This window comes from Centruroides vittatus, unplaced genomic scaffold (genome assembly GCF_030686945.1).
Source record: "Centruroides vittatus isolate TY-2023 unplaced genomic scaffold, ASM3068694v2 contig_301, whole genome shotgun sequence".
NCBI classification, from domain to species: Eukaryota; Metazoa; Arthropoda; class Arachnida; order Scorpiones; family Buthidae; genus Centruroides; species Centruroides vittatus.
This window is the reverse complement of record NW_027121927.1, coordinates 818,107-835,959: the sequence shown is the minus strand read 5'-3', so window position 1 is coordinate 835,959 and position 17,853 is coordinate 818,107. Positions and strand designations below refer to the sequence as shown.

At 31.0% G+C, this 17,853-nt stretch overlaps 1 protein-coding gene across 1 annotated transcript in view; it reads right to left on the bottom strand.

The window, feature by feature from the left end:
* Nucleotides 1-17,853, bottom strand: part of LOC136972710 (uncharacterized) — a 300,363-nt gene that overhangs the window by 212,104 nt on the left and 70,406 nt on the right. Inside the window, exons 62-76 of the mRNA XM_067267318.1 lie at nucleotides 17,376-17,402; nucleotides 16,219-16,294; nucleotides 14,649-14,776; nucleotides 13,545-13,565; nucleotides 12,999-13,077; nucleotides 11,997-12,118; nucleotides 11,842-11,917; nucleotides 9,770-9,897; nucleotides 8,903-8,975; nucleotides 8,705-8,826; nucleotides 7,887-7,982; nucleotides 7,011-7,202; nucleotides 6,115-6,233; nucleotides 5,050-5,101; nucleotides 19-209 (exon numbers count right to left, since the gene is read on the bottom strand). Coding sequence (XP_067123419.1) covers nucleotides 19-209; nucleotides 5,050-5,101; nucleotides 6,115-6,233; nucleotides 7,011-7,202; nucleotides 7,887-7,982; nucleotides 8,705-8,826; nucleotides 8,903-8,975; nucleotides 9,770-9,897; nucleotides 11,842-11,917; nucleotides 11,997-12,118; nucleotides 12,999-13,077; nucleotides 13,545-13,565; nucleotides 14,649-14,776; nucleotides 16,219-16,294; nucleotides 17,376-17,402 — 1,502 coding nt within the window. The remainder of the gene's footprint in view (nucleotides 1-18; nucleotides 210-5,049; nucleotides 5,102-6,114; nucleotides 6,234-7,010; nucleotides 7,203-7,886; nucleotides 7,983-8,704; nucleotides 8,827-8,902; nucleotides 8,976-9,769; nucleotides 9,898-11,841; nucleotides 11,918-11,996; nucleotides 12,119-12,998; nucleotides 13,078-13,544; nucleotides 13,566-14,648; nucleotides 14,777-16,218; nucleotides 16,295-17,375; nucleotides 17,403-17,853) is intronic.

The following is a 17,853-nucleotide window of genomic DNA, read 5'->3' as shown; positions in this document are numbered from 1 at the left end:
AGTTCTCAATTTACTAACCTGGACATTTGTTGTAACTCTTCGGTTTATACAATTTTCATCATGTTCTAAAATGACTGTAAAGATATCAGTGGAGCAGTCTTGCGCCAATATATAGGAACAAGTTCCAGGAAAGTCAAACATATATCCATCGAAAGTACGATAGTGAAAGGTGCTCCAAACAGCACAAATACCGGTTGGTTTAGAAGAGGCTATAAAAAATATTAAAATATTAAAGTTAGAAAAATATCAATATCCATAAATGAAATTTACAATGGTATATTATGAATATACAGTGCACTCTCACTAATCTAAATTTGCATTAATCCAACGTTGTCCATTTTTCTGCTAAATGTTACAGCCAAAAACAAAAACACTCATAAGTTACTTTTTAAACACAATAAATTTGTAAAATGAATATATACTATATATTTTAATATAAATGCATATACCATATACAGAAATTTTTTTAATGTATTTGTTTGTAGTTATTATTGACTTTCTTTTCTAGGTATATAACAAACTTGATGGCAGATTTGTAAAAAATTTCTGGAAAGCATAGCATGCGACAGTAAAAATTTTGAAAGGAGAAAAAGAAACATGACTATCAAATAATACTAAGTTACATTTTATTAGTAAAGATATAATAACTTGAAAACTGTTCATAACAGTTAGATAAATACATATTTTTAAAAATATTCATTAAATATAAATCACTATAAGATAACAGTCATGATGATTGGCAAATATAAAAACAAAAAGCAGATTAGTTATATCACAAAACAAAATCCATTAATCTTTTTCTTTGAGAAACAATGATTCTAAGATTTTAATAAGATTCCAATTAACATAAGTATTTTATGTTAATTGGAATTTTTCTATGAATTGTCCAGTCCGTGTAATCTTGATTGTCCAATTGTGTTTTGAAGGTAAGTTTTTAGATACTTTAAAGTGGGAAAACAATCTTTCATTACTGCATGTTGGGTTGGAAAGGGTGCCTAATAATTGTAATAGTTTAATAGTTTTTTTTAAAAATAGTTGATGTTGCATAAGAGAAGGCTAAGGCATCCATTCATCACTAGTTGGATAAATTTTATCACAGTGTATACTAGCATACCATAAACACAATTCACTTTTTATCACATTTACCGTTCCAACATTTTCATCAAGAGCATAAATATTAACTAGCTCTTGTACAGAATCTGTAAAATTTCATTTCTTCTGATTCTTTATGGCAAAAGAGCCTGAAAGCATCTTTTCATGTATAATGGATCACTCTTTGAATGACATTATAAACATATCTAGAAATGGAACAAAAACAGACACTTGATAGTAATCTTCTAGATCTGTTATTTCATAGTTATCTGAATACTGCTGTCTTGTTGCAGTTTTAAAACTTTTATTTCTTCATTCTCAAGCTGTTTGACTAAATTAAGTATCAATTATAATTAAAAAAAAAAACACTTTATTTGTTTAAACTTCTTCAAATATAGTTAAAAATCAGAACAATGCTGAATGATTTAATGATTTTCAGGAAAATCAACAATGCTGACTTCTCTGAAAGTATTTACTAAAGGAAAAGTCCTAAAGTAAATAACCTTTGCATAAATAAATAAAAAACTTGACAGCTGGACAGCTGAGAGGTTTGTAGTATCAGCTTAAAACTGTGGGGAACTTTGAAATTTATCTGGGCAGGTCATAAACTTCACCCCTGGAAAATTCCTGATCCATTCCAGATATGTTGATCTCACCACTCAGCTGTTCCATTCTGACCTGTCTGAACCCATAAGCAGCATGATGAAAAGGCCCTCTTAGTGCCCACGGGCAGAAAAAGTCCAACTAAAGAAAATAAATGTATAAAAAAAAATAAAAAGTAACCAATTATAAAAAATAGAAGAAACATCAATTAATGAAAGTTGAGGTAGACAGCTTTTAAAAATCATAACATTAATTTATTTCATACTACATTTTTTACAAGAGTTTGTGAACAGGACATTCACAAACAAAACAGTTTTTGAAGAAATACAATTTAAAAACTCTCTAAACAAGCAATTATTTATTGTGACATTGTTACAATGCCAGGCTGCAATTTTTAATCATATTTTCAATTTATTTAATTTAAAATATATGCTTTCCACCTCAAATTTAGTACTGTAGTGTCTTGCCCTGTACATAATACTTGTCCATCAGCAATGCAGTCTTGCCAGTTATCTTTTCAGGGGAAAGTTTTGAATGGAAATAACATGACTTTTGGTTTACATAAGAAGTTCATATACAGTTAATCCGGCCTCCTTCCCCTAAGGTTTCCATATCTGTTCTCAGATTTCATCTATCTAACTCATTCTCGAGATTAAGGAAAGACAGACAGTAGAAATTTATAGGTCTACAATTTTTTCAAATTGCAGCCCAATTATGCAGTTCTCTTATGTAGTTGATTTAATATGGAAGTTCAAAGAATGCACAGCGAGTTCTTGAGTTGTCTGGGAAGGGCTAATGCCTGTGCTACTCATTCTGCAACTGAAAACTTAAAAGTTTGATCTAAATTGTTCCAAAATGAATTGTCTACAAGCATAGACAATTGTCATTTCATATTAAAATCTTAAAGAAATCATACTTTGTATCAGTTTTAACATAACTTGAAGTTGGTTTGATGGTATCTGAACAGATTTACAAAGTTGATAGAATTTGTAATACACATCATGTGTGCATCAGTGTTGGTCTGTATATTTCTTGAGGGATCAGGAGTCAGTCACAGTCAGGTTCAGTAAGACAAGACAAGAAAGTTGGAGACAAACAAAAACAAGGGCATAGGCCTGATTTATTCTCATCAGCTGAGGAGAATGAGATTGAAATAACATTAATAGTAACATAAATTCTCATACTTTAACATATATTAGAGAGGTTGTGGATGAAGTTTTCATCTCGAAAACGTGTACGTCAGACGCTTGGCACTGCCATCCTGTAAGCCTAGAAGTTTGACAATGGTGTTTGGAACGTCAGTGGAATGTGCTTGACGTTCCAAACACCATTGTCAAACTTCTAGGCAGCGCCGATCGTCTGAGACTAAAACTTCAGTCACAACCTCTCTATTGATTTGAGCTGTTTTCATAATGTAAAAAACAGTTTGAATTAATATATACTCAATACAAGAAATTTTTCTTATTTATTTTATATATTATATAAAATGAATACGAAAATTTCTCATTGTCAGGCTTTGAATGGATACAAAAAATATGGTGTACCTATTGTGTAGAGTGTATTTGTTTCTATTCTTAATTTTTGTAGTATCTTATAAAATTAAAAAATACGTATACGTTTATGTTGGAAGAAGGAGCAATTTGCCGATACTGAAATATTGGAGAGTCCACTTTGTTCCTTATGAATCCATATTCGTAATTATAGCCTAAGCATCAAACAAACCAGATTCCTATTTTTTTCCATAATGTTCTAACATACGAGATGAGATCATCATCGGTTTACCTCGATTTTTGTATCCATTACTCTCCAAATCGCATGCTTCTTACGTTCAAAACACGTGTCTTCTGCTTACAGTGCCATCTGTAGTTTATTTCCTTCTTCCGTCGGAGAATCTTTTCTTTGCGAAAGCCGATACAGAGCTGTTGACATTGCTTTAAATCCGTCAATTAGAAACAAATTTAACATTTTATATCCCTCTTTAGGTAAAAAAAAAAGTACCATAATAACGTTTTAAAAAATTTTTGAATCAAATTATCAATTTCAATTACCAAAATCATCAATTTATTGTATGTAAACTAAAAAAGCATTTAAAAATGCCTAATTTATATAATGGATTCTTCTTTTCGAGCGTTTGTCCAGCATTGGTACAGGATCTGCTTGTTTACATGCATTCCTCCACTTTACCCAATCTAGCACATCATTTAGTGAAATTTCTATTGTTTCTATATCTTCTATGATTCGGTCAAACCAACGTTATTGGAGCGTCCGCGAGGTCTAGTTCCCCTCTGTACTATAACAGAGGATACTCTTTGCGATCAAGTTGTTATCATTGCTCATAACGTGTCCATACCAGAGCAACATTCAGTATGACAATATATATATATATATGTTATATATATAATTAATTAAACGAAGAAAAATATTAAATATCGCAATGTACACATTGTCACCTTTTTTTTTTTAACTCTTTCCGCCCTGTGGGCACTAAGAGGGCCTCTTTTAGTAGGCCCATTATGGGTTCGGCCAGGCCCACAATGGGGCGACCGGGTGGTGAGGGACGGGGCCCGACATATCCGAACGGACCACCCCCCGAATTCCTGGGGTTTATTCGACCCGTTCGGATTCGATTCCGGGTCCCCCAGAGCTGTAGGCTGCCACCTTCACCGCTCGGCCATCCGGCCGTCCACATTGTCACCTTGGAAGATTTTCATTCAATAAGTTTACTTGTTTAAATTAACGTTTACATATTTTTATTTATTTATTTCCTACAAATTATGCAGCTGACAACGTACTGTGCATGTAAGAATTTTTACGAGAAAATAATTTGATATATTACAAAGTTTGCCTTAGGCTTCCGCCTACTTTTGAAAAATTCAAACCCGTGGACAACAGTAAACGAATATAATACCCCATTATCTATGATCAGTATTGGACAATACTTTCGTACAATAAATCTTTGTAAGTTTATCAGTTGTAAACTATACTCACAACAAAACATTCTTTCTCGAAGCTGAGATTCGATTCTCACGCGAGACAAGCTCTGTTCTTCATTTTGAACATATTTCGCGATATATTTGAGACACAAAATAGTTAATACCCATAATTCTTCGTCCAATTTTTCTTATATTTTCTACAGACTTAGATAGTCAAAAAAAATTCTAACAATTTATAAAATATGATTCAAGGAAGCAAAATCTTTCCCAAACTATGGGGCTTCGAATGCGCATTGGCCAAGGACGATGGCTGACGATCTTTTTTATTACTGTGATTAGAATGAAATCAAATAACTGCCGAAGTTCATCATTTTAAGTTCTTAAGTTAAATGGATCACAAAATTCTTTATAAAATACTCACGAAGACGAAAAGAAGATTCCACGTCTTCATTAGCATCATTCTTTTCGGGAATCTTAAAATATAAAAGTATCATTTGAAATAAGTAACGAATATAATCAACATCAAAATTTATTTGAATCTCTACGAATAAGTCCTAAAATATCTTATATCTTTGCATTAATAATATGAAAACATCTTTTATTAAAATAATTCCTGCAAAAATATATTGTATTTCACAGTGCTTACTCAACTTCCTAGATTATTTATCTCCAATAATAATACCGTAATTCCTTTCCAAGAAAAAATTTGTATGAATGTAAAATCGTCCAAACTAACTAAATTGTGACGCTAAATTGGATTATATTTCAGCAAAGAAATTTTCCCAATAAATCTAACCAACTTATTTATCGAGATGTGTTTTTCTTTGCTCTTCCATAATTGGTCAAGTCATTGGTCAACCGCGAGTTTCTAGTTTCGTTTAGCCAAAAAATTCCTATTAAATGTTTGATGTTTCTTCTCAGACTGGAGACGGTTGAAGAAATTTTAACGTGTTCAAATAAAGCAATTTTGGAACACCCGATCTTTATTGGCAAAACATCTGTGGACGATTTCGGTTCGTTCTATTTACAAAAGTTGTTCGAATAAAATACAGTAGATCCTCGTTTTAACAGACTAATTGAGGTAAGATGTGTTAGCTATTGTCATTAAGCCGAATGTATTAAAATATTATTATAATGTACTGTACATCGAGTCACTTACACCTACAATCTACTAAACATCTGATAAAAATACACAGATAAATCTATTTTACGTAAACATCAAAAATTATGCAATGTAATTATTGAATGTTTCAATATTAATGCTGTTCGCATCTACCCCTTTTACTGGTAGTGTGTTCTATTTGCGAATAAAAAAAACATCCAAAATGTTTTTAGTTTCTCGAGCTGTTAACATAATAATTTTATAAATAATAGTTTAAATGAGATCTCATTACAGCAATAAATATTATTTAAATGAATTATACAGTCTTAAAATATATATTTAAAAGCATTAATCATTAGCACATAGGAAATAGGTACGGCTTACATCACTGACAAACATCCATTCTTTATCAGGATTAACGTTCTGTTGATCGTTAATAATCTGGTTCTGTTCGTCGCGTAAATTCGATTCTTCCAATTTATTATATCCTGTCGAGTCGATTTCTAAACAGAAAGTGATAAGAAATAAAAACTTATTTATCAGGCAGTATAATTTCTATTATTATCACCATAATTTTAAATTCCATAATCGTCTCGAAATTCTATCGTTTTCGGACATAAAAGTTCAGTAAAAATACCTCGTATTTTGGAGGAAAACGAATAATTTATAAGATAAAAATTGTATTCTGTAAATGTAAACTTAAAAATATTTTTTGCATAATGCAAAATTAGAACAAAATAATGGTTTACAAAGTAAGAGTGTTATATTGCAGACTCGAATAATATTAATATTTTTCATTTACAAAATATTAATAGGCCTATTGCTTATTTTCGTTTTTTTAAGAAGTCTTCGTGTCATAATAGAGGATGAAAGATCTTACCATCGTTTATAGGAGAAAGGTGGAGTCAATGCTTACATAAGATAAATCATACATGACATTTAACAATAAATCTCACTTTTCTAACTACGTTATATTATTCTATTTCTTATTTTATTATCAAAATGATAAATTATTGTAGTTCTTTTATTATACTAAATTAATGTTACGTTGTATCTTATGTAGCAGTCACCAGTCATCTTTTATTCGTTTTTCAGATAGCTTTTCAATTGAGTACTTTTTTGTAAAATCGTTTATAGGAGAGTGCATCGATAATAATAAATTTTAACTGGAAATTAAAGTTAAAAAACGTAATTGGAAATAAAATACATATTTGTAACTCGAGTATATTGTGTTTTTTAATTATTAACAATAAAAAATGTTGATTTAAAAGTCTTTTTACCTTCCATACAAGCAGGAATATTTTGCGGTGACCATAATCCTTGTAAATTACATCTGATGAGAGGAGGATCGAAAGTGGTTCTAAATATCATTCCGGCGGGACATTTTAGCTGACACAAAGTCTCGTTAGAATAATGCTGACATTTGATATCTCCGGAGAACATCAATCTTCGTTGGTCGCAGTTCGATTCGTCTGAATATAATTTTTTTTTTTAATAGAAAGTTTTGAATTTCATAAATATAAACGAAAATATAAATTAATCAAAATAGTAACATTATTTTTGAATTAATTTTAACTAAAATTATCAACTAAATAAAGATGAAATGCAGCCAAGTGTTGAAATTAAGGAAATACGGTTTCAGAAGATTAAAAAGGCTATATTATTTTAATAATTTATTTTCAAGTTATTACTGATTAAATTAATTGTTTTTTAACCTTATCATAATACAAGTAATTAGTTTAGTCATTTGATTTTAGAATTTGTCTTCCGTTTTGTCCTCTTTAGGGATGAGAGTCTCCAAATAATTAAAAAAGTCACTTCCTTTCTACTCGATTTTCCGTCAATTAAAAATATGAAATCCTTTTAAAATGAGTCGAAGCAATTCTATAACATTTTAAAATCAAACTTTGGCCGTAGTTGGATAATTATTATAAAATATACTTTTTTTAAAAGCTTTTTTCGAAATAAAATGTAGCGTACCAATAAATATTTCCGTTTGAAAAATGTGGCACAGCGTAAACCTTAATCTATATATTCAATTGTACGATAATAACTAAAGTGCCGTTAATACACGATAATATATCACGATTAAATTATATTTAAATTTATAAAAAATTGATAAATTAATCGAGAAAATATTCCCGTATAGTGCTTACGATATTGGCAAATGTGGCCACGATATCCTCTCGGACACAAACAAGTGTTGAGATTGGTACAAACTCCGCCATTCTGGCATTCCGGATTGCAGGTCACTGTTAACAAGAATTAAATTATTAATTAATTAAGTAATTAGATCATGTGTTATAATTATTTAGATTTTTGTCGAATTTCGTAAAACAGTAAATCAAAAATACCGTATTTTCCGGCGTATAAGACGACTTTTTAACCCAGGAAAATCTTCTCAAAAGTCGGGGGTCGTCTTATACGCCCAGTCGTCTTATACGCCGGAAAATAAGGTATTTATTGTGGAATGTTTTTATTCACAATTCCAACATCTCTTGGAAAAACACAGGATCACTTAACGAAATATAACAAATATATTTGACATTTTAGCAATTTAAAGGAGTCGTTTAGATCAGGGCTGGCCAACCCGCGGCCTGTCACGTTAAATTGTGTGGCTCGCTAAGCAATATTATATATCTTTTAAAACTTTTGTTTCCAGTTACGTGTATACCAAAACAATTAAATAAATGAAAATTTGCATGTGTCATTGTTATAATGCACAAGTGTGAGTACGAACTTTTGGTATAACAATAAAATCTTATTCATTTTGTATTTGTTTTAATTTTTTAAAAGCATGTTTGCCTAAATTGTGGCCCGCGAAACAATTTGGGTTGGCCAGGCCTGGTTTAGATGAATTATAGATGAAACGAGGAAGTTCAAAGATTAAATATTTATAAAATAACTACTTTATGTTTTTACCGAAGACATTCATTTTAGATCATAATTGATTAAGATGCGAATAAAAATATACCTAGGCAGTCGGGAAAGGTGGGTGCGGGTTTCCAAGTTCCGTCGGAAGTATCGCAATATAGAGTCAGTTTGGTATTTCCGTTATCGAATTTATATCCTAAGCGACATTCGGCAGTACATTCCCTGTAAAGCAAAAATTCACCAGTATTAACCTTTGTATTTAAAAAGATAAAATGAGAAATTTTATATTAAATCTCACATGGAGTATTGTCTGGAATAACACCGCATGTTACTATTGGAAGGAGCTGGTGGTTGTTTGCATAAATTTAATCCTGTAATAAAGAATTATTTTATAATTTTTTTATTGGAAACGTTATATTAATTTAGTAGCATAATAGGGTGTATTACGCCGATAATTTAGTATATTGAAAGAAAATAATAAAAAGATTATATTTAATATAAAAGTTATTATAATATAATACATAATATAAAGAAAACTCCACTTGGCCAGCTCGTTGGCCAGGCGCCAACGTACAGCCAACTATCAGAGTTTAGTGGTTGTATCCACTCGGCTAATAATGGGCACACTTTTGTTCTTGATGCATTGTCATCGTCATCCATCGTCTGAGCATTGATTTGTGAGTAATTGACATCAAATAAAAATCGTTATTTTTTATCCGTTAATATACATTTTGTACATGAATACGTTGAAATAAATTTCTTTAATATTTACCTTTTTGCTTATTTCATATTTGTTATCTTAATATCGATCTTTTAGAGTGGAAATAATTAAATCTTTAATTGATTTGGGTTCTCTTACATAATAATAATAATAATAATAATCATTAAGTGAATGAATAAATTCTCAAAAATTTCTTAATTAAATTATTTTTCCAACAAACGATTAAAATGAATTCTACATGACAAATAGAATGCGGCTTAAATAATTACTGATTAACACGAAATGCGTAAGTTTATATGTTGAATAAACGTTTCTTTTTGATAGTTATAGGCTAAGCCAAAGAAATTTGAAAAAAAAAACGAAGAAAATTGGAAACGAATGGAATTATACTCAAATTTAATCAAATGGCCAACTTAAGGAATAAAAACGATAACGTATACTTACTTTCGCACTTCGGAAACTCAGCGTAAGGATGCCATCTGACCACACCATTTTCCTGAGTACAGGTCAGAGTTATTTCGAGAGAACCGTTAGGAAAATAATAACCGTTCGAACAGTAACCGATACAAGTTCTGAAAATATGTATTATTTTTCACTTTTAATTTTATCGACAAAACACATCCAAGAAAGATAAAATACAAAATTGTTAAACTTATGCATAGTCTATAATATAAATTTCGATTTTTTCTTATAAGAAATATAATCAAAAATTTACCTGCGGGATATTTTAAACAAGAATTTACATATAAGATATTTTAGATTAAAAATGTATAGGCCTATATTTGATTTTTTACTTCTTTTTAACATAAGGTATCTCTTTAGACCCTTCTCTATTGCTTCTATAATCAAAACATGGAGCATGAGATTTATTATTAAATACAGTTTGTTACAGATAACAATAAGATTATTTCATACAGTAATATTGGTCGCATCAGTGTAAAGAACACTCATAAAGTATGTCACTCATTTAAGGGAAGGAGATTTGAATGTTGGGACATTAGCCTACAATGGCTCTATGCTGCGTGTATTAAGTTTTATGAAAAAGGAAAAAGGAAATCAAAATTCATTTAAAATGTGATATGTTTCATGGTTGTTTCCATATAGAGTGGATATTTAGCTACAAAATATAACCCAGTATTATAGTAGATTTTCCTGCTATAATATCAAATAATAGCTTGATTTATTGATATAATGTGCACTACAGAACTATAATTACACAGTTTCAATGATAACAACCCGTACATTAAAGAAATACGATATTTTAGTCGAAATAATAACCATTATAATCAACAAAAGTAACCAGTGAAATATACACGTATTACCTAATCATCCTTTCCAATCATAACTAATAATCTGACTAATACTAATAAAAAGCACTCACGACATTGTTTATTAGTCTTTTTAGCGTTCATTTTCCAATTATATAAAAACGAATGTATGTCTGTCTGTGTGTGTGTGTGTGTGTCTGTCTGTCCTTCATGCATTACCACACCGTTTATCCGATTGCCATGAAACTTCGGGAAGTTGTTTAATACACTCCCGCGAAGGTTTGTGGCATATGTGAAGACCACCATTTCCCCCCTTTCAAAAATATATTTATATATGGATTAAGCCTTTCATGTCCAACAGATGGCGCTAACTTCCGACGACCTAAGTTTGCTTTTCTGTGCAGGCATTATGCTTTTCTGTGAGAATGGACTGAAGCAGATCATTTTCTATCTATCTATATAAATAAAATATAACGTTCGTTTGTTCCTACCGATTCCTTTGAAATTTTGACACAACGTTGCATTCGAATACGCACGTGTTTTTATATAATATACATGTCGAAATTCCCCCCACTGGGGGGAGAGGGACAGGATTAAGGCTTACTGTGAAGAACTCGACTTTTATTATACTATTTTAGATGCGTGTTTGATTGCGTTTTAATAGGGTACGTCAAGAGAATGTACACTAAGAAGGGATTTTTTGAAATTTTCCCCACGGGGGAGGCGTTATACATTTATAATAGATACATTTTGAGCCACAGCAACGCGTGGCCGGGTCTGCTAGTATATATATATTCCTTTGTTTTCAATCACTTCTTCCACAGAATCCATGGACGCCGCCCTTTTCTTTACAACAAGTGATGTAAAACATCTAAAACTGCCAGTTAATTAGTACAGTGACTTGTGCACTTTTTGCATTTAATTTACGTTACAACCGAAAACTAACATCCGTCCAAATGGGTCTTAAATATCTTTTCAACTGACTTTTTACTTTAAACATGAAGCTTGCATGTTTTTGATGCGTCTGTATCAAAAGCACAGTATTTTAAAATTTGTGATTGTGAACTTCTGAAACAAGTCAGTAACGAAACTGTGTTTTAAAACGACGGATTTTTAAAGTCTAAGTACACTTTTTAACATCTTAAATCCATTATCCAATACTTTTTGTATACATTTAGCAAATTTTTATTTATTGTAATCTCAGAGATATTAAAAATAACTTGAATATTTAAAGCTCTTTGCACTTACTTTTTATTCGAAGAACTTTGGCATTTATAACTTCCCGGAACGGGAGAAGCCAATTTCGGACAAGACAATTTTACACCTGTAAGTATCGATGGCAAAAATGATTATATTTTACCCACCTGTCAAATTTCAAATTCTTTTAGCAAAAAGAATCTTACCGGAACAGGCAGGAAATGAACTAGCGGTCGTCCATCTTCCACTCGCTCTATCACATATCAATTGCATTTGGGACGAACCGTCGGGAAAATAAAATCCACTGAAACACCTTCCCACACATTTCCTATAAACATAAGTAATACCGATAGTTACAAATATGAACAACAATAAATTATATAAATATTATCATAAATAAATGTATGATCCTAGACTTATATCGAATGACAAAACATTTTAAATATTTCAGATTTCATTCTGTTTCTGTTTGCATTTGTTCTCTTATGGCATTAATACTAAGAGAGATCATCCGAAGGATAGAAAAGAGAAATTTCTACCCGGGCTCCTCGAGCTACGGTAGAAATTTTCTCTAATGGAAAATGGTCTTTTTATAGTATTTTTTTTTTTTAGTTTTGCATACTTAAAACTAAAGAGCAGTGGTTTTTCAACCAGATGTGAAGGCACAGTAGGATGCGGCAGCGACACTTAGATGTGCCGCGAAATAGTCCAGAGCAGCCATAACACGTAGTAATAAACGTGTTATGGCTATATTAGAAAAAAATTGAAAAACACTGGACTAGAGAAATAGTTCTCGAGTCTGATCATCAATCACATTCGTTAAAATCTTCGGAAAATATGGTAAATTTTATTTAGTGCTTTTCTGGGGTTTTTTTTTTTAACTCTTTCCGCCCTGTGGGCACTAAGAGGACCTCTTTTAGAAGGCCCATTATGGGTTCGGCCAGGCCCACAATGGGGTGACCGGGTGGTGAGGGACGGGGCCCGACATATTGCTCTTCTGGGTTATTCATTTTGACCCGATCTAAACGTCACAAGTTTAGAATACAATACACATTTTTAGTATGCGAAAGTGTACAGACTACAGTATGCGAGAATCCGTGATAGAAATTATTAGTAAAAGAATCAAAATTTATAGAGTAATTAACCGAAGGGAATTCCTCTATTTTTATGCTTTCTGTATACAAAGAATGTACACACGTAAGACTTACATAGTTCGACTATCCGAGACGCAATCCACTCGACCCGAATCCGGAGAATCCGGTGCGTTACATAGAGATTCTGCACTTACTAGAAATAATATTTAAAATGTATAGTATATTAACTTATAACATAAAAACTGAACATAATAAATATCCTAACAAATATAAATTCATCAAATTTAATTTATGTAGACAATTGTATCTTACACGAGAATTTTATAAAGCAGGCTTCATCACAAATGAGCCAGAAATTATTCGTTACGAAATTGTTGTGCTCGCAGTAAGAACCACTGAAGTGTGATCAAAAAAAAATTTGAAAAGATTGAACTAATATAACGCTTTTTGTTTGTTTTTCCCTTCTTTTCTTTCAAAGAGAGAAGCTCTCTTTACGTAGGATATAAAACAGGATCGACAAAATTTTGAAAAAAACGTGAAAAACTCTTAGATATCAGATAGAAATCGCCGATTCTTCGTCGCGATAAACAAGAAACTTATCGTGTTATTATCTAATTATCAATAATAATAATAAACAATCTTGCCTAGCTTCTTACTTACCTACTTGCTGATAATCATTTCCTGAAAAAGAATAAAAAAAATTATTTATTCTTGTCCAGCTTACACTGTAATAACAAAACTTTCACCTTTTCGCTGAAAACATTTTTATTTTTAACACGTACTAAACTTTTCTCAGCCCTATTTATGAGTCCTCGTCAGTGGTTCTTTCTGTTTTTGAAAAAAAAAACAGAAATAAAAACATAAAAAATAAAAAAAAACAGATAGACTGATGTAGGGCCGAAAAACGTTTAGTAAGTTATATATTAAAAATAAAAATTTCTCCAGCGTAAAGGTGAAACTTTTAGTTGGTAATAAAAAGTAATATGAGCTCATATAACTTATATAAATTATAAATATAGTTATACAATGATATTATAATTAGATAATTATATATGTTTACGTATTTTACGTATTTAAGCGTATTTTACAGCATATAAAAGAAGCAACTTTGCCCAAAAAGGGGCAAAAAAATATCGTCCTTCATCTTATTTGTGAAACCCCCGTAATTTTTAGGGGAGGTGATCCGTTCAGATACGTCGGGCCCCGTCCTTCAGCTTCCGGCCGCCTATATTGGCCTTGCCAAAGCCCCAGGACGGAAAGTGTTTTAAAAAATCAATTATATAAATAATTCTGTTATATAAATACTTTTTTCGTTATTTTTGATAGACTAACTTAAGAAATATAAAGTAAGGAATATTGTTTCTCAGTTTCATAATTATTTGGAATATAAATTAACTTTATGTTTAAATACAGTTAATATTGCTATATTTCACTCTTCGAAAACTCATTTATATAATATATTTTACAATAATTTCATTAATGTTTGAAACTTTCGCTGTAACTGATAAAACGTTTTATTGTTATTATTTATTTATTGTTTTCCTCCTGTTTTCATTAGACTTTAATTGGGAATATTTTACATGTCAATTTTGTAGAAATTCTTGATGTAAAATAGCTTTTAAAAATTTTATGAGTTTCAAATAATAATAAATAACTCCTTTTTTTTATTCTTTTGATTTGGTAAAATCAAAATTATATTAAACTTTGCGTTTTTGTTCCGGTTTTGTAGCTTTTCGTTCTTAAAAATAATAAAAAAAAACTTGCCTGTACCGGTACAAGAAGGAAACTTGTTGTAAGGAATCCATTTATTACTGTGAGTAAAGCATTCTGTCATCATTTCGGTGGAACCATCCGGAAATTGATATCCTGGAGAACAGTAGGCTTTACAAACTCTTTAAAGAAAGAATTACAACATTTAATATTATGTAAATAGAACAAATACAATATACACTGACACTAAAAGATGTTTAATAACAACTTTAAAATCTATTAGTATACTGTAATTTGTTAGAAATATTTTCGTTAGGTTAAAAATTATATGTAAAAGTATCACGAATATATAAAACTTTTTGGTTAATGTTACCTATGGTTTCAAAATGGCGGCTCGTCTCTGATTCCAGAAAATAGAAAGGAAACAGTGGGGACGCACGTTCTAACCTAACCTAACCTATTCTAATAATTTTGTTGGTAATAATTGTGGAAATTTATTACAATAGGTTAGGTTAGAACGTGCGTCCCCACTGTTTCCTTTCTTCCATTTGCTGGAACAGACGACCGCTATTTTGGAACCATAGGTAACATTAACCAAATTCTTTGTATATTCGTGATATTTTTATATTTTTTAAAATGTAAATACCATCGGTCACAGTTACATATTTTATATTTTTCGAATGCCAAAACAGATGACAAATATTTCAAAACTCAAAACTAGAAAAATAAATTGGTAAAATCGATATGCAAAATTTATTAGTCACCCTTTGAAATTTTTAATAATGAATATGTTTTTAAAATTTCATTATAAAAAATGACTTATATCGTACTTTTAAATAATAAGTTTTATAGGTTGATGAATTTATATTTGGATCCTTCACTGAAATCTGTAGCACTATATAAGCATTGTAACAATATTGTGGCTCAAAATTTTGGCAACTAACTTTAAGTGAATTTTTGTAACGACTACATGAATTCTTCCAAATGAGTCAAAAATAATCTGGAGTTTACCTCTTTAGAAAGAAGAAAAAAATTACCAAATAAACATTGTACCAAACTAAAACCGTAGACTCATATTTTAAAATGCAAATTCGGATGCCGATCTTGACTCATTCATGATCATTCTCTTCGGAATTTCTTGGAATCATCTTTTGTTGATCTGTCTCATAAGTTAGAAGAGACAGTGAATCGTTGAGTGAATATGAATACAATCAAGATTTGGTTATTAGAATTTTGAATTTGGAGGAGGAAAACATTGCTAGGAAGAATAAGATCTCAAAGGTGGAAAGTGCCATTAAGGACCAAAATGCATATAATGAAGAATTAATGTCGTTTGTATGAATAGGATTGCTAATGGTTCGTTGAATAATAACAATGTTATATAATATGTCCACCCCAAGTGAATTAAATCCGAAGAATTAATACTTAAAGTTTCCGAATTAAAACCTAATGATGTTAAAGGTTAGTGACGAATACTTTTACAAATATTAAATATAGCCTACTGCAGGCCTATATTGGATAATATTTAAACGAAATAAATAATTATAAAACATTATTTAAATTGACCGATTTAAATTGTTATAACAATATTTATTTTAAATTTTCGAAGAAAGCCAAAACTTACTTCATATCCGGTTTAGGGTTGCAAAATACATTTCCATTGTTGGGCGGAGGAGGATTTTCGCAAATTGGAGGAGGATCTGAAACATTGATTTGGTTCTTTCACTTTCAGCATAGAATACGGCTTTTTAATATTAAAAAAGAATAATAACTACTTCCGACAATGGCCTTAGATAAGTTAAAATCGACAAGCCAAAAGAACTTTTCAGATAATACATTTAATTTTTCATGCTGTCTATGTTGTTTTACAAAGTATAATACAATTACTACAGCTAAATGTGTGTATAGTTGTCACTGAGAAACAACATTTTCCCTTTCGTTCGATTACACTGTGCCGTTTAAAAATTACAAAATCGTTTAAAATTTACAGATACGATTAGATTCTCCTATATCCGAACTAATGTGAGAGTGAGTAATCCGGGTATTGGACAAATCTGGGTAAGAGAGAATGAGAATCCTTTAATAAGATGTAACATATATGCCTACTAGGAATAAACAATGTTTATTTTCACGCTTTTTTTAACAGTTACAATTACAATTAATCTTCAAATTTCAATAAAACATCGATTTAACGGACAAATTCGGGCGAAGAATGTCCGTTAAATCGAGGTTTTACCGTACCGTACTGTTAAGTCGTTTGTTTTGTTGTTCTCGATTCGCTGACGAGCTGCTACATCATGACAATGCTTTATCATGTCAGCGATAGTTGCTGCATTGTACTATTCTACAAAATTTAAAACAACCTTAATAAAAATGTACACACTACACTCAGAGGCAGATCTACATAGGGACTAATAGGGCTTAAGCCCTGGGTCCCCAGGTGTCAAGGGCACACAAAAATTGAATTATTATTATAAATTTTTAATACTTTTTAATTAACAATGAACACCTATAGTCTAGTAAAAAGTAGTTAATACTAATAATATAATAATTATAATAATTTATAATAATAATATGTTTATTAACAAAAAATGGGGCCCCATTGGACTTCAATAAGCCCTAGGCCCCGAAAAACCTAGATCCGCCCCTGACTACCTTATAGAAAGTAAGATTTGGAGAAGTGTATAATGTTTGCTTTAAATTTTAGTTGCTCTGATCACTCCGGAAAAGGAGAATCTATTGTAGAATAAAATAAAAATTAAGATAATGGTCAGTGTTTACCTGGCTCAGGGATATCTGGACCTTTAACTGCAAATAGAAAAAGCAATTATTTTAATAAAGTATTCTTATATAAAATTTTAGAGGGTGATTTAAAAAGACTCCTAACAAGAGCTCTCCTGTACAAATTTTATTTCACAGGCAGATATAGTGATACAGATTATTATGGCACTGGTACATATTATTTTTTAACATAGTCACCATGCTTGTCCATACATTTATTCCAACAATATAACAAGGCAACCATGCCGGCAGAGAAGAAATCTGCGTCGTCCTTTCAGCCACGCCATGACGGCTTGCTGAACTTCCATATTGGTTTGGAATCGCCTACCACCCAGATACTCTTTAATGGTCTGAAGAAATGGAAATCACACGATGCCAGGTTAGGGCTATAGGGAGGATGTTCCAGTACCTCCCACTTGAAGCACCGTAACAATTCAATTTGCACATCTGTCCTGCCTTTATCGAACTCAGCGCACCA